General features: G+C 33.6%; 1 protein-coding gene across 1 annotated transcript; it reads left to right on the top strand.

Moving 5' to 3' along the window:
- The first annotated feature begins 3881 nt into the window (after positions 1–3881).
- On the top strand, positions 3882–7366 carry LOC120069028 (3-dehydroquinate synthase, chloroplastic). Its single transcript, XM_039020686.1, has 8 exons — positions 3882–4357; positions 4498–4648; positions 4816–4983; positions 5078–5304; positions 6115–6238; positions 6617–6679; positions 6764–6907; positions 6983–7366. The coding sequence occupies exons 1-8, from the start codon at positions 4008–4010 to the stop codon at positions 7112–7114; spliced, it is 1359 nt and encodes a 452-aa protein (XP_038876614.1). The 5' UTR covers positions 3882–4007; the 3' UTR covers positions 7115–7366.
- Positions 7367–13881: the final 6515 nt, after the last annotated feature.

A 13881-nucleotide genomic window follows, 5' to 3' on the forward strand; every position in this document is an offset into this window, starting at 1 on the left:
GACCGTTCTTTTTTTCCGTGACTATTCGATTCTGTCCGTTTTACAAGGTTCATGTGACCATTCGATCTTGCCCGTTTATGAACGTTGTGCCAACGTTCATATGATCGTTCGAGTTCTTCTCTCATCTGCTATTTAACACAGATCAGACCTGAGAGAGGAGACACAACAATTGTGAATTTCTTTCTTCTACTTTCTTCTACTATTTTTTGTTTTGAGCAACCTTCTCATCGATTCTAGTTCATTTTCCAATGAGTGCATGTCTGAATTTGGAGGTTGCGTTAACCTTGGGGAGCAACTAACATAGTGATTAGGATCGAGGTCGCGCTGTAATTGCTTTTAGGGTAGTGGTTTCTCCATGAAGCAGTAGCCTATCATGACATCTGTTCTAACAAGCACGAGAGGAATTAAATTCATGCGCTTTAGATTATCTACGAATGAATACTAAACTAAAAATTAATTATTTCCTTTTTTTCCCCTCTAATATCATAAAGGGACGAGTTGTTTTCAAATATAAGAAAATGAACTAAAATATTTACAAATAATAGCAAGATATCACAATCTATTTGTGATAAACCGCGATGGATGGCTATCGTGGTTTATCACTGATAGACTGTGATATTTTGCTATTAGTTGTAAATTTTTTTAATAGTTTTGTCATTTAAAATAATTTCAGGACCTATATTTCTTTTACCTAAAAGAGGAAGAATCTTATTGTTACTATTATTTTTTAAAAAAGAACAATTTTCACCTCAATCTATACTATTGGCCGACATTACACTTAATTTTGAAAAAAAAAAAAAAACTTTTTGGTCCCTAGATTTTGGATCTATGTTTTATTTCGTTTCTAGGTTTCAAAATGGTAACGTTTAGTCCCATAATTTTTAGTTTGGTTTCAATTTAATCTTTGATTTTAAAATGTTACAATTTTACCTTCGACATTTTAGTTTTGTTTCAATTTAGTCTCTATGTTTTCAATTTATACTTTTAACCTTAATTTTTCATTAAGTACTCATTTTACGTCTTTAGAGTTAATGTCTATTAATTAATTTAAAAGAATTATAATTAATTAAGTTCACTATTTTTCATCACTATTAAAATTAAAATTAAATTTTTACTTCATAATTATTTTATATTAATTGTGAGTATTTAACGAAAAATCGAGGTTAAAAATGTAAATCTTGAAATTTATAAACTAAATTGAAACAAAACCCAAATCTCATTAGTAAAATTGTAATAATTTAAAACCAAACTCAAAACTTAAAGATTAGATGTATAACATTTTGAAAATTAAAGAGCAAAATTGATTAAAAAAAGTATTTCCCCCTCAATTTTTTAAGGGTCTTTTTAAAAATATATATATATATATATATATAAAGTTAACAACACATTTTGTTTTTTATTTTCTTCTTTAAGCTTCTAAGCGTGTTTTTAAAGTAGGTCCTCCAATTTTTCATATATTTCCGAGTTTTTTTTTTTGCTATTTTGCTATATATATATATATTCCTAAATTCAGAAGTGACATATTCCCAATTTTCCATTTAAATTATTAAAAATCTTGGGGGGGGGGGGGGGGGGGGGGGGGGGGGGGGCATTGGGGGGCATTGCATTGCTTTTCCTTTTCCCTTTGGTCCTTTTATGTTTTTTTATTCTCCAACCATTTTTAAGATGTCCTCCAACCAATAATAACTTGCAATACTTTTTCATTTTGGTTTGTTTCCTCCAAATCTCTTTATAAATTATTTTTTTCTTTCTTAAAAAATATTAAAATTTTTAACCATGTTCTAAAAATAAAATAAAAAAATTTAAATTTACTTTTTCCTAATTTTAAAAATTTAACTTAGATTTTAAAAACATTTCTCGAAAATAGATTACAAACCAAAGACCACATAGAAGAAATGTGTGTATGAAAGTTTAATTTTAATCAAGAACAAATTAAACTCAACTGGTTATTAAATTGATTTAAACTTTCCATATTTTTGCATTTTTATATTTAAATTAAATAAAAAGAACAAACTTTATAATTTACAAACTTTCAAAATGTCTTTTTTTTATGCATTTAAAATATTGCTAGACTTCCGAAGATGAATTAATTGTCAAAATGAATATAATTTAAATGACATAAAACTTGTACTATTAACCTCGAGGTCAGAAGTTCAATTTTTTCACTCACATATAGTTAAAATAATAACAAAATTTTAGTCATTATAGTCAATTTTTTTGACGTGAGAAAAAACTAAATTGAGGCTCTGCTTGGGATTGAGATTGCTGTAACTTTTAAAATGATTACTAACCGTTGTGTTTTTAGAAAAATCAGTTGTGAAAAGAAGTAAAATAGTATTTGGTAATTTTCAACTTAAACTTGAAAAAATAGGCTATAATGTTTGGTAAATAAATATAAAAACATCTTATTTTAGATATAATAATTAAAATAGATTTATAATCAACTTTTTTTTAATGTAATTTAAAATTTTTAATAATTGTTTAGTAAGATAAATTTTGTTTGTTATAGATTTATTTTTAAATATGAAGGAAAATAACTTTATTTAAAAAAAGGAATATGGTATACTATTTAAAAAATGATGTATTAAACTCGTGAAAAATAGAAAATAGATTTGATTATGTGAGAATAGATAAATATATAAAATAAATCTTCTTTTTAAAATATAAAATTGAAACTAAATATTAATGAAAAAATCTATCTAATTTTAAGAAAATCTAAAAGTTGGAGGAATACGGCTTTTAAATCAACTTAAAATTAACGTACTTTTAAAAGGGATTTTAGCCGATTTAATTAAATCTGTTTTACCAAACACAAAAAAATCAAATGTAGCCTAAATATCAATCACAAAACCTGTAAAGACTACATGATCCAAACGAGCATTATCCATCAAGCTCATTAGTCAAGATGGAAAAGGAAAAGTCCACAAAGCAACCATATATATTATCACATCAACCTCTTTGTAGCTAAAACATAGCGGACTATTATTGTATATCTTGGCTTAGAAAGATGCATAAAAAAATACATTGGAAATCAAAACAAGAAGAATGAATATCTTGAATAATCTATGTCACATCAGATAAAATATCAATCTACCTATCTAACATTGTCACAATAAGCTATGAATTAGAAATAATTCAAAAATTCGGGATCTTCATCCACTTAACAAGCCTTGTTCCATCTATAGAGTATGCATGTGTCGAAAAAGGAGAATGGGGGCACGGTTGAGCTTTGCATATTTGCAACAATAATATTTTCATTGGACTTTTTAACAATCACTTGATTCACCCCAATAATACATCTATGTGTAATGTATCTTATCTCAATATTGTAATATTTTATATACTCAAAGTTGTGATATCAAATGTGTTAGAAACAAAATGAAAACACATGTACCAAAAATGTATATATTTTTTTTAAATTAAGAAAAATATCTTAAAAGTTAAACCATCATATAATAACTATTTTTAAAATTTTAGAATCCAAAAATGAATTAGAAAAAAAAAAAGTAAAAAATTTGAGAACCAAAATGAATTTATTTTAGGTGGTGTGTTAGAGCCTATACGTCATATATTAACATGCTGCTTTTTTTTTTTTTTTTTTTTTTCACTTTTTAGAAATATCTTAACAAGTTTTATAAACCTTTTTACAAAATTACTATTTCAAAAGCTTAAAGACATTAAGTTTGTAAAAAGTTATTTAGAAGATTAGAGACCATTCAATATATTTATTATTTACCTAAAAAAACAATTTCAGTTTCGGTCAATTTCTCATTAATATCTCACAATATACATCTCGTAATGATCAAATTATCGCGATATATTGGTAACTTCCTTACCAACCAACCTCGACCCGCCCCCACCTAACCCGCCCGCCACCACTGAAGCCAACAACGCACACCCCTCTTCGATCTTCCCCTTCTTCCTCACAATGCCTCATTTCTCCACCAACTCCTCCCATTTTAGCGCCGCCGTAAATCTCTCTCAACACCACCCAGAAAATCCCATTCATGGCCACCGTTCCCCATTCTCTCTGTCTTTCTCCCGCCTCAGACCTTACCGTTAAATCCCCACTCTTCAAATCCGCCGCCGTCGGCTGCTTTTTCCCGATCCGCAATCGTAATCCGGTCCATCTCCGTTCGTCTTCAACTGGGGTTCAGTTCAATCGAAATGGGTTTCCTGGGTTGAGTTCGAGATCTATGAGAGGGAAGATTTTGGCGAGTTCTGCTCAGATTATGGATCAGTCGGCGATTAAAACGGATTCCTCTGTTCCGACGATCGTGGAAGTGGATTTGGGTGACCGGAGCTATCCGATTTATATTGGATCCGGTCTTCTCGATCAGCCTGAGATTCTCCAGAGGTATGATAATTGAAGTGAATTTGTGTTTGTTTCGTAAGAGCTCGAAGTAATTAGTGAAAATGAATTGTTTGATAGGTCATTAGCTTCCTTCTGAATTCGTGTTTTTCTCCTTATTTGTGCTGTTCTTTCTAAATTTACAGGCATGTTCATGGGAAGAGAGTTCTTATAGTCACCAATGATACTGTTGCACCATTGTATTTAGATAAAGTTACTGAAGCTTTAACTATTGGGAATCCAAATGTTTCAGTTGAAAGTGTGGTTTTACCAGATGGTGAGAAGTACAAGGATATGGTGAGTGGTTTACATTACTACTCCTATGCGCCTTAAATTTCATTGTTAAATTTGAAAGATTGTATGTATATGACGTTGGAATTTAAAAATTTGTCCCTCCGTGTAAACTTCTTGGCTCTGCCACTTGTCCCCAAGAATTGAAACTAACCACAATCTTGAATTAGTAGGACACACTCATGAAAGTCTTTGACAAGGCTATCGAGTCGCGGCTCGATCGTCGATGTACATTTGTGGCCCTTGGAGGTGGTGTCATTGGTGATATGTGTGGTTATGCTGCTGCTTCTTTCCTCCGAGGTGTTAACTTCATTCAGATTCCCACGACTGTTATGGCACAAGTATGCAGCTTTTCTGAAGTGTGTTTTTTAGCTTTTTAGAACTTGAGATGAGCCTTTCTTTAACATGTCTTGCTCTTCTATCTGTGTTTTCTAGGTGGACTCTTCTGTTGGGGGAAAGACTGGGATAAATCATCGTCTGGGGAAGAACTTGATTGGCGCATTTTATCAACCTCAATGTGTTGTTGTAGATACCGATACATTAAACACACTACCTGATAGGGAACTGGCTTCTGGGTTTGCGGAGGTCATTAAGTATGGGCTTATTAGGGATGCCGAGTTTTTTGAATGGCAGGAGAAGAATATGCCTTCATTAATGGCAAGGTGCGTCTGTAAAATGTTATTGATGTATGTCCAATATGCTTTTATTCCTGCTAAGGCATTTATAATGAAGATAAACTGAATGAACTTCCCCACTACTAGAGCCAAAATTTTGAGCTGTTAGTATGGGACTCAGATATTAGTTTGATTCATGAGGCATCAACATATGGGCTATGAATATAAAATGAGGAGATAGCATAGTAGTAATTTGAATTTAGAGGACCTCATGCTCCTAAACCAAGTCATATCAATACTAAACTCCAAATTTTAATTTGTTACTTTGGGGTAAATTGGATCATTTAAATCTATTTTTGAACAATGGCTGAATTTATACATGTTCTCCTATTAATCTCTTTACATATCTGAAAATGCAGACAATATTGTGAATTTCATTTAGGCTCTCTAGAGTCCTTTCATATGTGGTGTTATTTTCATTAGATAGACACTTGTTTTTCTTGTATGAAGGGCATTTTTTATGGTTCAATTACCATTTTGTTCATCTTATATGTCAAACAGATTCTCCTTCTATCTCCTGATATTTACTGATAGGAACGTTATTAGGATAGAATTAAAGGATTGAGTTTATATCAGTAAGTTTTTATGGCATTTGGTTATAAATAAAGGGAGTGCAAGACGAGGAAGATAGCCAATTGTTGGTTGGATTAGGACTTGAGTCAGTATACTCGAGAGAGGGGAGATTCCAAACATCTCGAATATTTGGATTATCTTGTAATTATTGCTATCTTTTATACTCCAATATATTAGGGATATATCTTATTGACTAAATTTTTTTTATACGTTGGCTTATTGTAGGGATCCAGTCACCTTAGCTTATGCGATAAAACGTTCGTGTGAGAACAAGGCTGAGGTTGTATCATTGGATGAGAAGGAAAGTGGACTAAGGGCAACTTTGAACTTGGGCCACACATTCGGACATGTAAGATGGGTTCTTTCACTCTGTTAGCTGTATGATTTGAATGTGAAGCAATGAAGATTATATTGTTGAACATCCCAATTTTAGTCACCATATCTTTTTTAATGCTCTTCTCATCGTAGACACGTACTTGTCTTACTGTAGAAATAATTTACATTTCTCATAGGATTTGTTTCTCAATTCCAAATCCTCTTTGTTTGTGCTGGGCCGAAGCATACCTTCGCCAGTTCCTCCTTCCTACAGTCTCCAATCATAGAAATCTTTTCATATGGCTTGCTTGCTAAAAAAATGTATTTTTCTGTTCATGAATCATGTGTCACGTTCTTCATGGAGTACTTTTTGCTCTCTTATTAGCTTCTCACTCTGTGCAATGTTCTATAGGCAATAGAAACTGGGTTTGGGTACGGTCAGTGGCTCCACGGAGAAGCTGTTGCAGTTGGCACGGTATTGCATCATTAAATTCGAACAGTATCTGCATTCTACTTCATATATACCAATTCTAAATGTCGGGTGTCTGCACATTTTCAGGTAATGGCAGTTGACATGTCATATCGTCTCGGATGGATTGATGATACAATTGTAAGCAGAGTTCTTGCCATTCTAAAACAGGCAAAGTTGCCTACTGCACCTCCCGAAAGCATGACGGTGGAGATGTTCAAATCAATAATGGCGGTAAGTGATTTGGGGTGCTTCTCTCTACTCTTATATTATTACTCTCCAGTATTCTAAGCTCGATTTGCATGGCAGGTTGACAAGAAGGTTGCTGATGGGCTACTTAGGCTAATTCTCTTGAAAGGTCCTCTAGGAAACTGTGTTTTCACTGGCGATTACGACAGGAAGGCATTGGACGAGACGCTTCATGCATTTTGCAAGTCTTGATTTTTAAGATCTACAAGAGATCGTTCCAAGTTGTGTGTAAGTTCTGTACCATATCGTTTATGATATTGCCCTGGCTCTTCCTCTTCCCCTTAGCTTTAGTCTTCATTATATTTATTAGAAAATCCATGTGCTGAGTGATTTCTAATCTGGTAATGCTATGTTCTTCAACACGAGATCCACCATTCTAGAGTTTTGAATGAACTACTGAGATAAATAAAGTTTTATCTCTCATCTCTTGTTTTGTTTAGATAATTTTGGGGGGAATTTGGCAATTATATAACTCAATATTAGAATCAATCAAATGGATTTTGATAATATTGTTGGGAATTGGAATAATCATTCAAAGTTTTTTTTTAACCGATCATTCAAAGTTTAATTAATTAAACTAATATAACCCACCTGAAAGTTATAACATTAGCATCCTACCATATATGATCTAAATATATTAAAGGCATCTGTGTCTCATGGTGTGTTTAAAAGCAAATTTACATTAAATCTTGATCTTAACAAGATTTTGCATACTAACGACCTATCGAAACTGTTACATATCAAAGTTCGATAACTAGATAATAATAGTTCGAAAATATAAGGATGAAATTGTTGCATAGTAGAGTGTTCATAAACTAAACGTTACTTCAATGGAAGTACAAGGAAGAAATGTGTTATTTAAGAAAATATATGTGTGCAAGGGTAAAGGTTTTTAAAATTTAAAATAGAAATCTTTTGACTTTGTATCTGATAAGTCTTTGATCATTCAATTTTGATTCTAATAGACTCTTGACAAATTCCAAAGTCTTAAAAGGTAATTGCTCTATTTGATATAAATTTAATTTATTATTTCTTTTTTTATAAGAAACAATTTCATTGATGTATGAAATTACAAAAGAAAAGGGAACAGAGGCTCTGAACCAAAGAAGTTACAAGAGACATCTCCAATTGGATAAAAGAGAATCAAAATAATAAAAGTTGAAATGGTTAGACAATTTACACCAAAAGATAACGATCTGGTTCACATGGTCTAAGAAAACGTCAAAGTGTTGGGCTTTGTTGTTGAAGAGATGGTTATTACGTTTGAGCCAAATCGACCACAAAAAGCTCTGACGAGCTGTTTACAGAGAAGGCCCTTTCTACCCTGAAAGAGTTGGCTGTCGAGAACAAGGAATAGAAAATGGGTAACATCATTAGAAAAGACCACACATCGGTTGAATGCATGAAGAATGTGGTTCCAAGACTTCTTGAAGAAAAGGCAGAACATGAAGAGGTGACATTGGTTTTCTGTATCTGACAAAGGGAGCACCAATAGGGTTGTGGGGAGGCGGCGCTACATTTTATCGGAAGTGAGGGATACCTTATGAGCAAGCTCCCAAAGGAAAACTTCAATATTTTTGGGATATTGGTCAGATCAAATAGCACCTGTCGGGCCCTCATATAAATTGGTGCTATTTTCAAAATTGTTGTTGATCCAAGACTTTGTCGTGTAGGTCCCCGATGGCTCAAGCTTCCACCACCATTTATCTTCTCTTTGTAAGGGTTGATGAGATGCGAGCAAATGTGAGAGGACAACCCATTCTTCAGTTTCTAGGTCATTGAGGTGTCTACGAGGATGAAGATTCCACCCACCCTCCATAGTTCCATAGCTCGGAGACCATAGCATCCTTGTCAAGGGACAACGCAAATAGGTTGGAAAAAGCAACCTTGAAAGGGCTATTATTCACCCACAAGTCTCCCCAAAAAGAAATAAATCGACCATTACCCAAAGTGACAGCAACATGTTGATCCACATTAGGTTGAAGGTATGACAAGACTTTTCATGGGCCCTTGGCAGTGGGAAAAGAACAGAACCAACCTTGTTGCTGCACCTAGATAAATGAGTTAGCAACATGCAAGTAGAAGCAATTAGGATCTTAAGTACTCTAATTACATTAATTTACAGATAAAGCATGCTAGTTCAAACTTTGGAAAAACATAATTTTGAGAGCAAACCTTAGTGTAGCTCAAAATTGAAGTAATCTCATAGGTTGTTTCTGATCACAAATACTTCATAGACCATTAGAGTCTTCCCCGCTATTCTCCGGTCTTAAAACGGATTGTGGGATCCAAATTGGTGATGAATTTTGAGGGAAAAAAGATTGAGAGAGTTTTGGAGCTTAGAAAATTTGAGAGAAAATCTGAACTTCAAAGGCTAAAATGTTCAACCCTTTTCCAGGAAATCTTTCTTTTATTTAAAGAAAAAACCATGCGCCAAGTAATCACCTAAAGATGACATCAAATTTAGGATGAATTGAAGTGGGATCTGAACTGTTCTTGAAGTTCAGTTATGGGAAAATCCCACTAACACAAAATTTAATTAAATATTGAATTTCTCAAACTCAATATTAATTAAAATTTTTATAAAATTAATTCAGTTAATTTTAAATAATTTAATTAATAATAATTTAATATCAAATATTAAATTATTCAAAATTAATTTTAAATAATTAATTAAATAATTTAATTAATAAAATCAATTTAATATCGAATATTAAATTAATTAATAACATCAATTTAGATCATGAATCTCTATTCATGTGTATAATATTTAAATCATATTTAAATATTTTCAACTCTACAAATTGTTTAATTCATAATAAACAATAATACGTTAAGAATATCGAATACAATTAACGCTTACTCCTTAAGCCGAATTTGAACAATTCAAATTCTCTCATCATACTATTCTTAGGTTTAATTGGATACGAGCTAGCAGGGTATCCAATGGACCTACAAATCATGAGCTCCAACGATCCGAGATTAATCGGCTAAACTCTTTAACCTAATTAACCAACATTCATTAATTATTGGGACATTCCATTATAGCCTTGTAGCTACATTCTCCTCATTGTAGATATATTTCTACCCACTCGATATAACCATGATTAGTAAGTTGGCCCTTCACATGTTGTTCGTAATTACAGTTGGATCAAAATTACCGTTTTACCTTTATAATTAATTCTTAAGTCCCACTACTCCTCTAATGAACAATTGGTTTGTGGTCCAACCACCAAACCGAGTCCCTCTCGGGCTGATGAGAGGGTGGGATCCCTTGTTCAAGACCTAGAATCAACACTTAAGAGAACAACCTATCTACTATCCCTAGTCGGGTAGGAGTGAATTCCATCTTGCAAGACTATGTCCCCAGCTAACTGCTCGGTTTTATCCCTAAAATGGGGGGCTTATAGAGTTGAAAAACTTGGGCCACTCTCACCCATACAAATTAGAGGATAATCTCGAATAAATAGGAGTTCATAGTTAGCTTAGAATTAAGATTGAGTTACCTAGGTCATCATATTGAAATAGTATGTCTTAACAGTAAACGGTGTTATAAAGTAAAAGTGACTATTTTGCGGTCTGATCTTATGCAAACTCATTACATAGGATGCCTCCACTCGCATGTCTCCACATGAACGATTCAGGATCACATCATTTATACCAAATACAAAGTGGGTCGCATCCATAGTGTCCCCAAGATAAGGTACCCAGCCTAATCCTTATACTATAGACCATTTTGGCTATTTACTCGAACTTGATCCACTTTTATGTCTTCAAATATAGTTCAAGTATTCAAACTATAGTCAGAGGTTCTTAGTCTATTGGATTTAAGGTTTTTTAAGTAAGTGCAATTCACATATTCAATAATATCTTTACTGAATAAACCTCAATAACAACTTAATTGTAAAATAGAATATATTTATTGTTTACAAATCATGAGTTTTAGGACATAAAACCCAACACTAGAAGTGCCAAATTTTGCAGCAATCACCTTTCTCCAGAGAGCAGATTTCTCCACCCTAAAACGCCAAATCCACTTAACAAGAAGGCCCTTGTTCCTAAGCTTGAGGTTGGTGATACCAAGTCACTAAAAGATTGGGCAGATGTCCTAAGGACAAGGTATAAGCTCGAACTATTGTATTTCCTTTTCCAAAGGAAATCTCTATGGGGCTTTTCCATAGTATGAGCCACTTTACTTGGAAGTTTGTAAAGGGAGAGATAGTACATAGGTAGATTACTCAAGGATGCTTGAATGAGAGTTAACCTCCTTCCTTAACCTCCCTCCTTTAGAAATGTAAGATGATCCCCAAGTCTTTATTCTTTGTTCAACCTTTTCAACCATCGAGGGCCAAAACAATAAAGTTCTAGGTTTGCCATGGAGGGGAAATCTAAGATAGGAATTTGGCCACGAACCCACCTTGCAACCGTATAAATCCGCAGTGTACTGGAGCTCGCTAGCAGAGAGGGTAATACCCATAATTTCATGTTTTTGGTGATTAATGGATAACCCCAATCAAGACTTAAAAGACTAAACAACGTCAAATAAGTTTTTAATAAGTGCATGGTCGTAAGTGGATAAAAGAAGGGTGTCGTCTGCAAATTATAGGTGTGTGACAGTAAGCTTGCCCTTGTCCACCTCAAAACCCTGAATCCTTCCATCCAAATCTTCTTGTGACAACATCTTGCTGAAGGTATCAATAATGATATTGAAAAGGAAGGGTGAGAGGTGATCCCCTTGTCTAATACCTCTACTGGCACAGATTTTTCCCCTAGGACAACCATTGATGATGATAGAGAAATTTGCAGATGATACACATCCCATGATCCATTTTCTCCAAAGACAACCAAAGCCTCTGGCTTGTAGTATGGAGTCCAAGAAGGCCCAATCAGTGGTATCAAAAGCCTTTTCTATATCGAGTTTAATAACAATGCCCTTCTTCCTCTTTCTATCCTACTCCTCTATGAGCTCATTTGCGATGAGTGATGCATCGAGAATCTGACGACCTTCAACAAAGGTCGATTGGTGCCTAAAAATGAGGAAGGGGAGAACACTCTTAAACCTATTGGAGAGAACTCTTGCTAATATCTTGTAGATCCTAGTAATGAGGCTTATAGGTCTAAAGTTACCAACTATCTTGGGATCGACACGCTTGGACATAAGGCAAGTATAAGTCTCATTACAACCTCAATATGTTGTTCTTAAGAACGTGCCTTTATAAAACTCGGTGGTGTAACCATCAGAGTCCCGAGACTTATTAGTGCCAAAAGCACAAATCGTACACCAAATTTCGTATTTGGTGAAGGGAGATTCCAACAATGGGGACTGTTGTGGTGGGCCAAGCAAGAATGGGGAAAGCATGTAGATTATCCTTCATATAAAACCTGGTTAGAAATTCAAAAATTCATCAACGATATTAGGTTCCAAAAGAAGGCTCACATCATTAGAGGAGATAATTTCAAGTAAGTGTTTTTCCTCCTTTAGTGGCCACAACACAATGAAAGAAGCGGATGTTGAGATCTCATTCGTTAAGCCAAACAGATTTATAGTTTTGTTTTCAAAGGGTTTCTTCCTTGGCCACCACCACAATGAGGAGTTGAGCCTTGAGGCTCTTTTTCTATTCTCTATGGATAGGCAGGCTATCATTTGACTCCTTAAGGTTGTCCATCAGAGTGATTTCAGCCATGAGTTGGTTTTTCTGAGTGTGAACGTAATCGAAAGTGGATTTGTTCCAAACTTTGAGAATCTCTTTAAGGCATTTTAACTTGACAATTAAACCATGTTCATGTCTACCATGCAAAGGAGCATTCCTCCATCAATACTCAAATGTGCTTCCAAAATCTCTGTGCATCAGCAACATATTTTCAAAACGGAATGGTGTAGGGCCCCATTTGTTTGTGCCAATGGATAGCAAGATAGGGTAATGGTCTGAGATGGGTCTTTCCAGTTTCTTGGATGTGATATAGGCAAATTTTTGTTGTATGCTATCTGTAATAAGAAATCCATCTATAAGAGTGAAAACAGGGTGATGTTTATAACCAGACCAAGTGTACAAGTCATTGTATAAATTTAATTTTTATGTCTAATGAAACTCCAAATTTTCAATTCTGTATCTAATAGATTCTTGACAAATTCAAAAGTTTTAAAAATTAATTGTTCTATTCAATGTAAATTTAAAATTTATGTCCAATGTGAAGGAATGGTGAAGTTCGTAGCGGAAGCGGGATCGTCCCAATTTACAATTTTTACATAATGAAAAATTTACAGAACATAAAACTTATGCATTATATAGAGAATTCACAACATGCTTTTAAGAATAAGGAATTAGGGGTAGGGATAACAACTTACCCTTGAAGCCAAAAAGTCTTCACGTATTCCCTTGATCCGATTGCGAACTCTCCTCATACTGAAAATCCCAATTAGGACCCCACCAATTGGAGCCTTTTGTATTCTCCTTTAAAGGTAGAGAATTCTCAGGAGGTGTGGGCTCTAAAACTTTTGGGAGAGGGAGAGAATTTAAGAGGGAATAAGATTTGTGTAGAAGAGTTCTTCTGGAAAAAATTACACACACAGATCACTTCACTGTGAATCTTCTGTGAAGAAGATGAAGAACTGTAGGAAACTGAACAACCCATAATACACGTCTTCCACCAGAGAGAGAAGAGAGAGGGAATTACAATTCCCTCCTAAAATTAATTTTCAAAAAATTAACTAATAAAAAAATTTATATACATATATATATGATAACCACCTTATCATATAATATATATTAAACTATGTGTTATATCAAATATAATACATAATCTACAGTTTTTTTATATTGTATTAAATACAATATAACCTATAGTTTTTATTTCTCTCAATAATGTATGGTATTTAATATAAATCCAAATCATATTAAATTTAATTATATGAATCTCATCCATACAATTAATATTTGAATCATATTCAGATATTTAAT

This window comes from Benincasa hispida, unplaced genomic scaffold, assembly GCF_009727055.1.
Source record: "Benincasa hispida cultivar B227 unplaced genomic scaffold, ASM972705v1 Contig179, whole genome shotgun sequence".
In the NCBI taxonomy this organism is placed as follows: domain Eukaryota; kingdom Viridiplantae; phylum Streptophyta; class Magnoliopsida; order Cucurbitales; family Cucurbitaceae; genus Benincasa; species Benincasa hispida.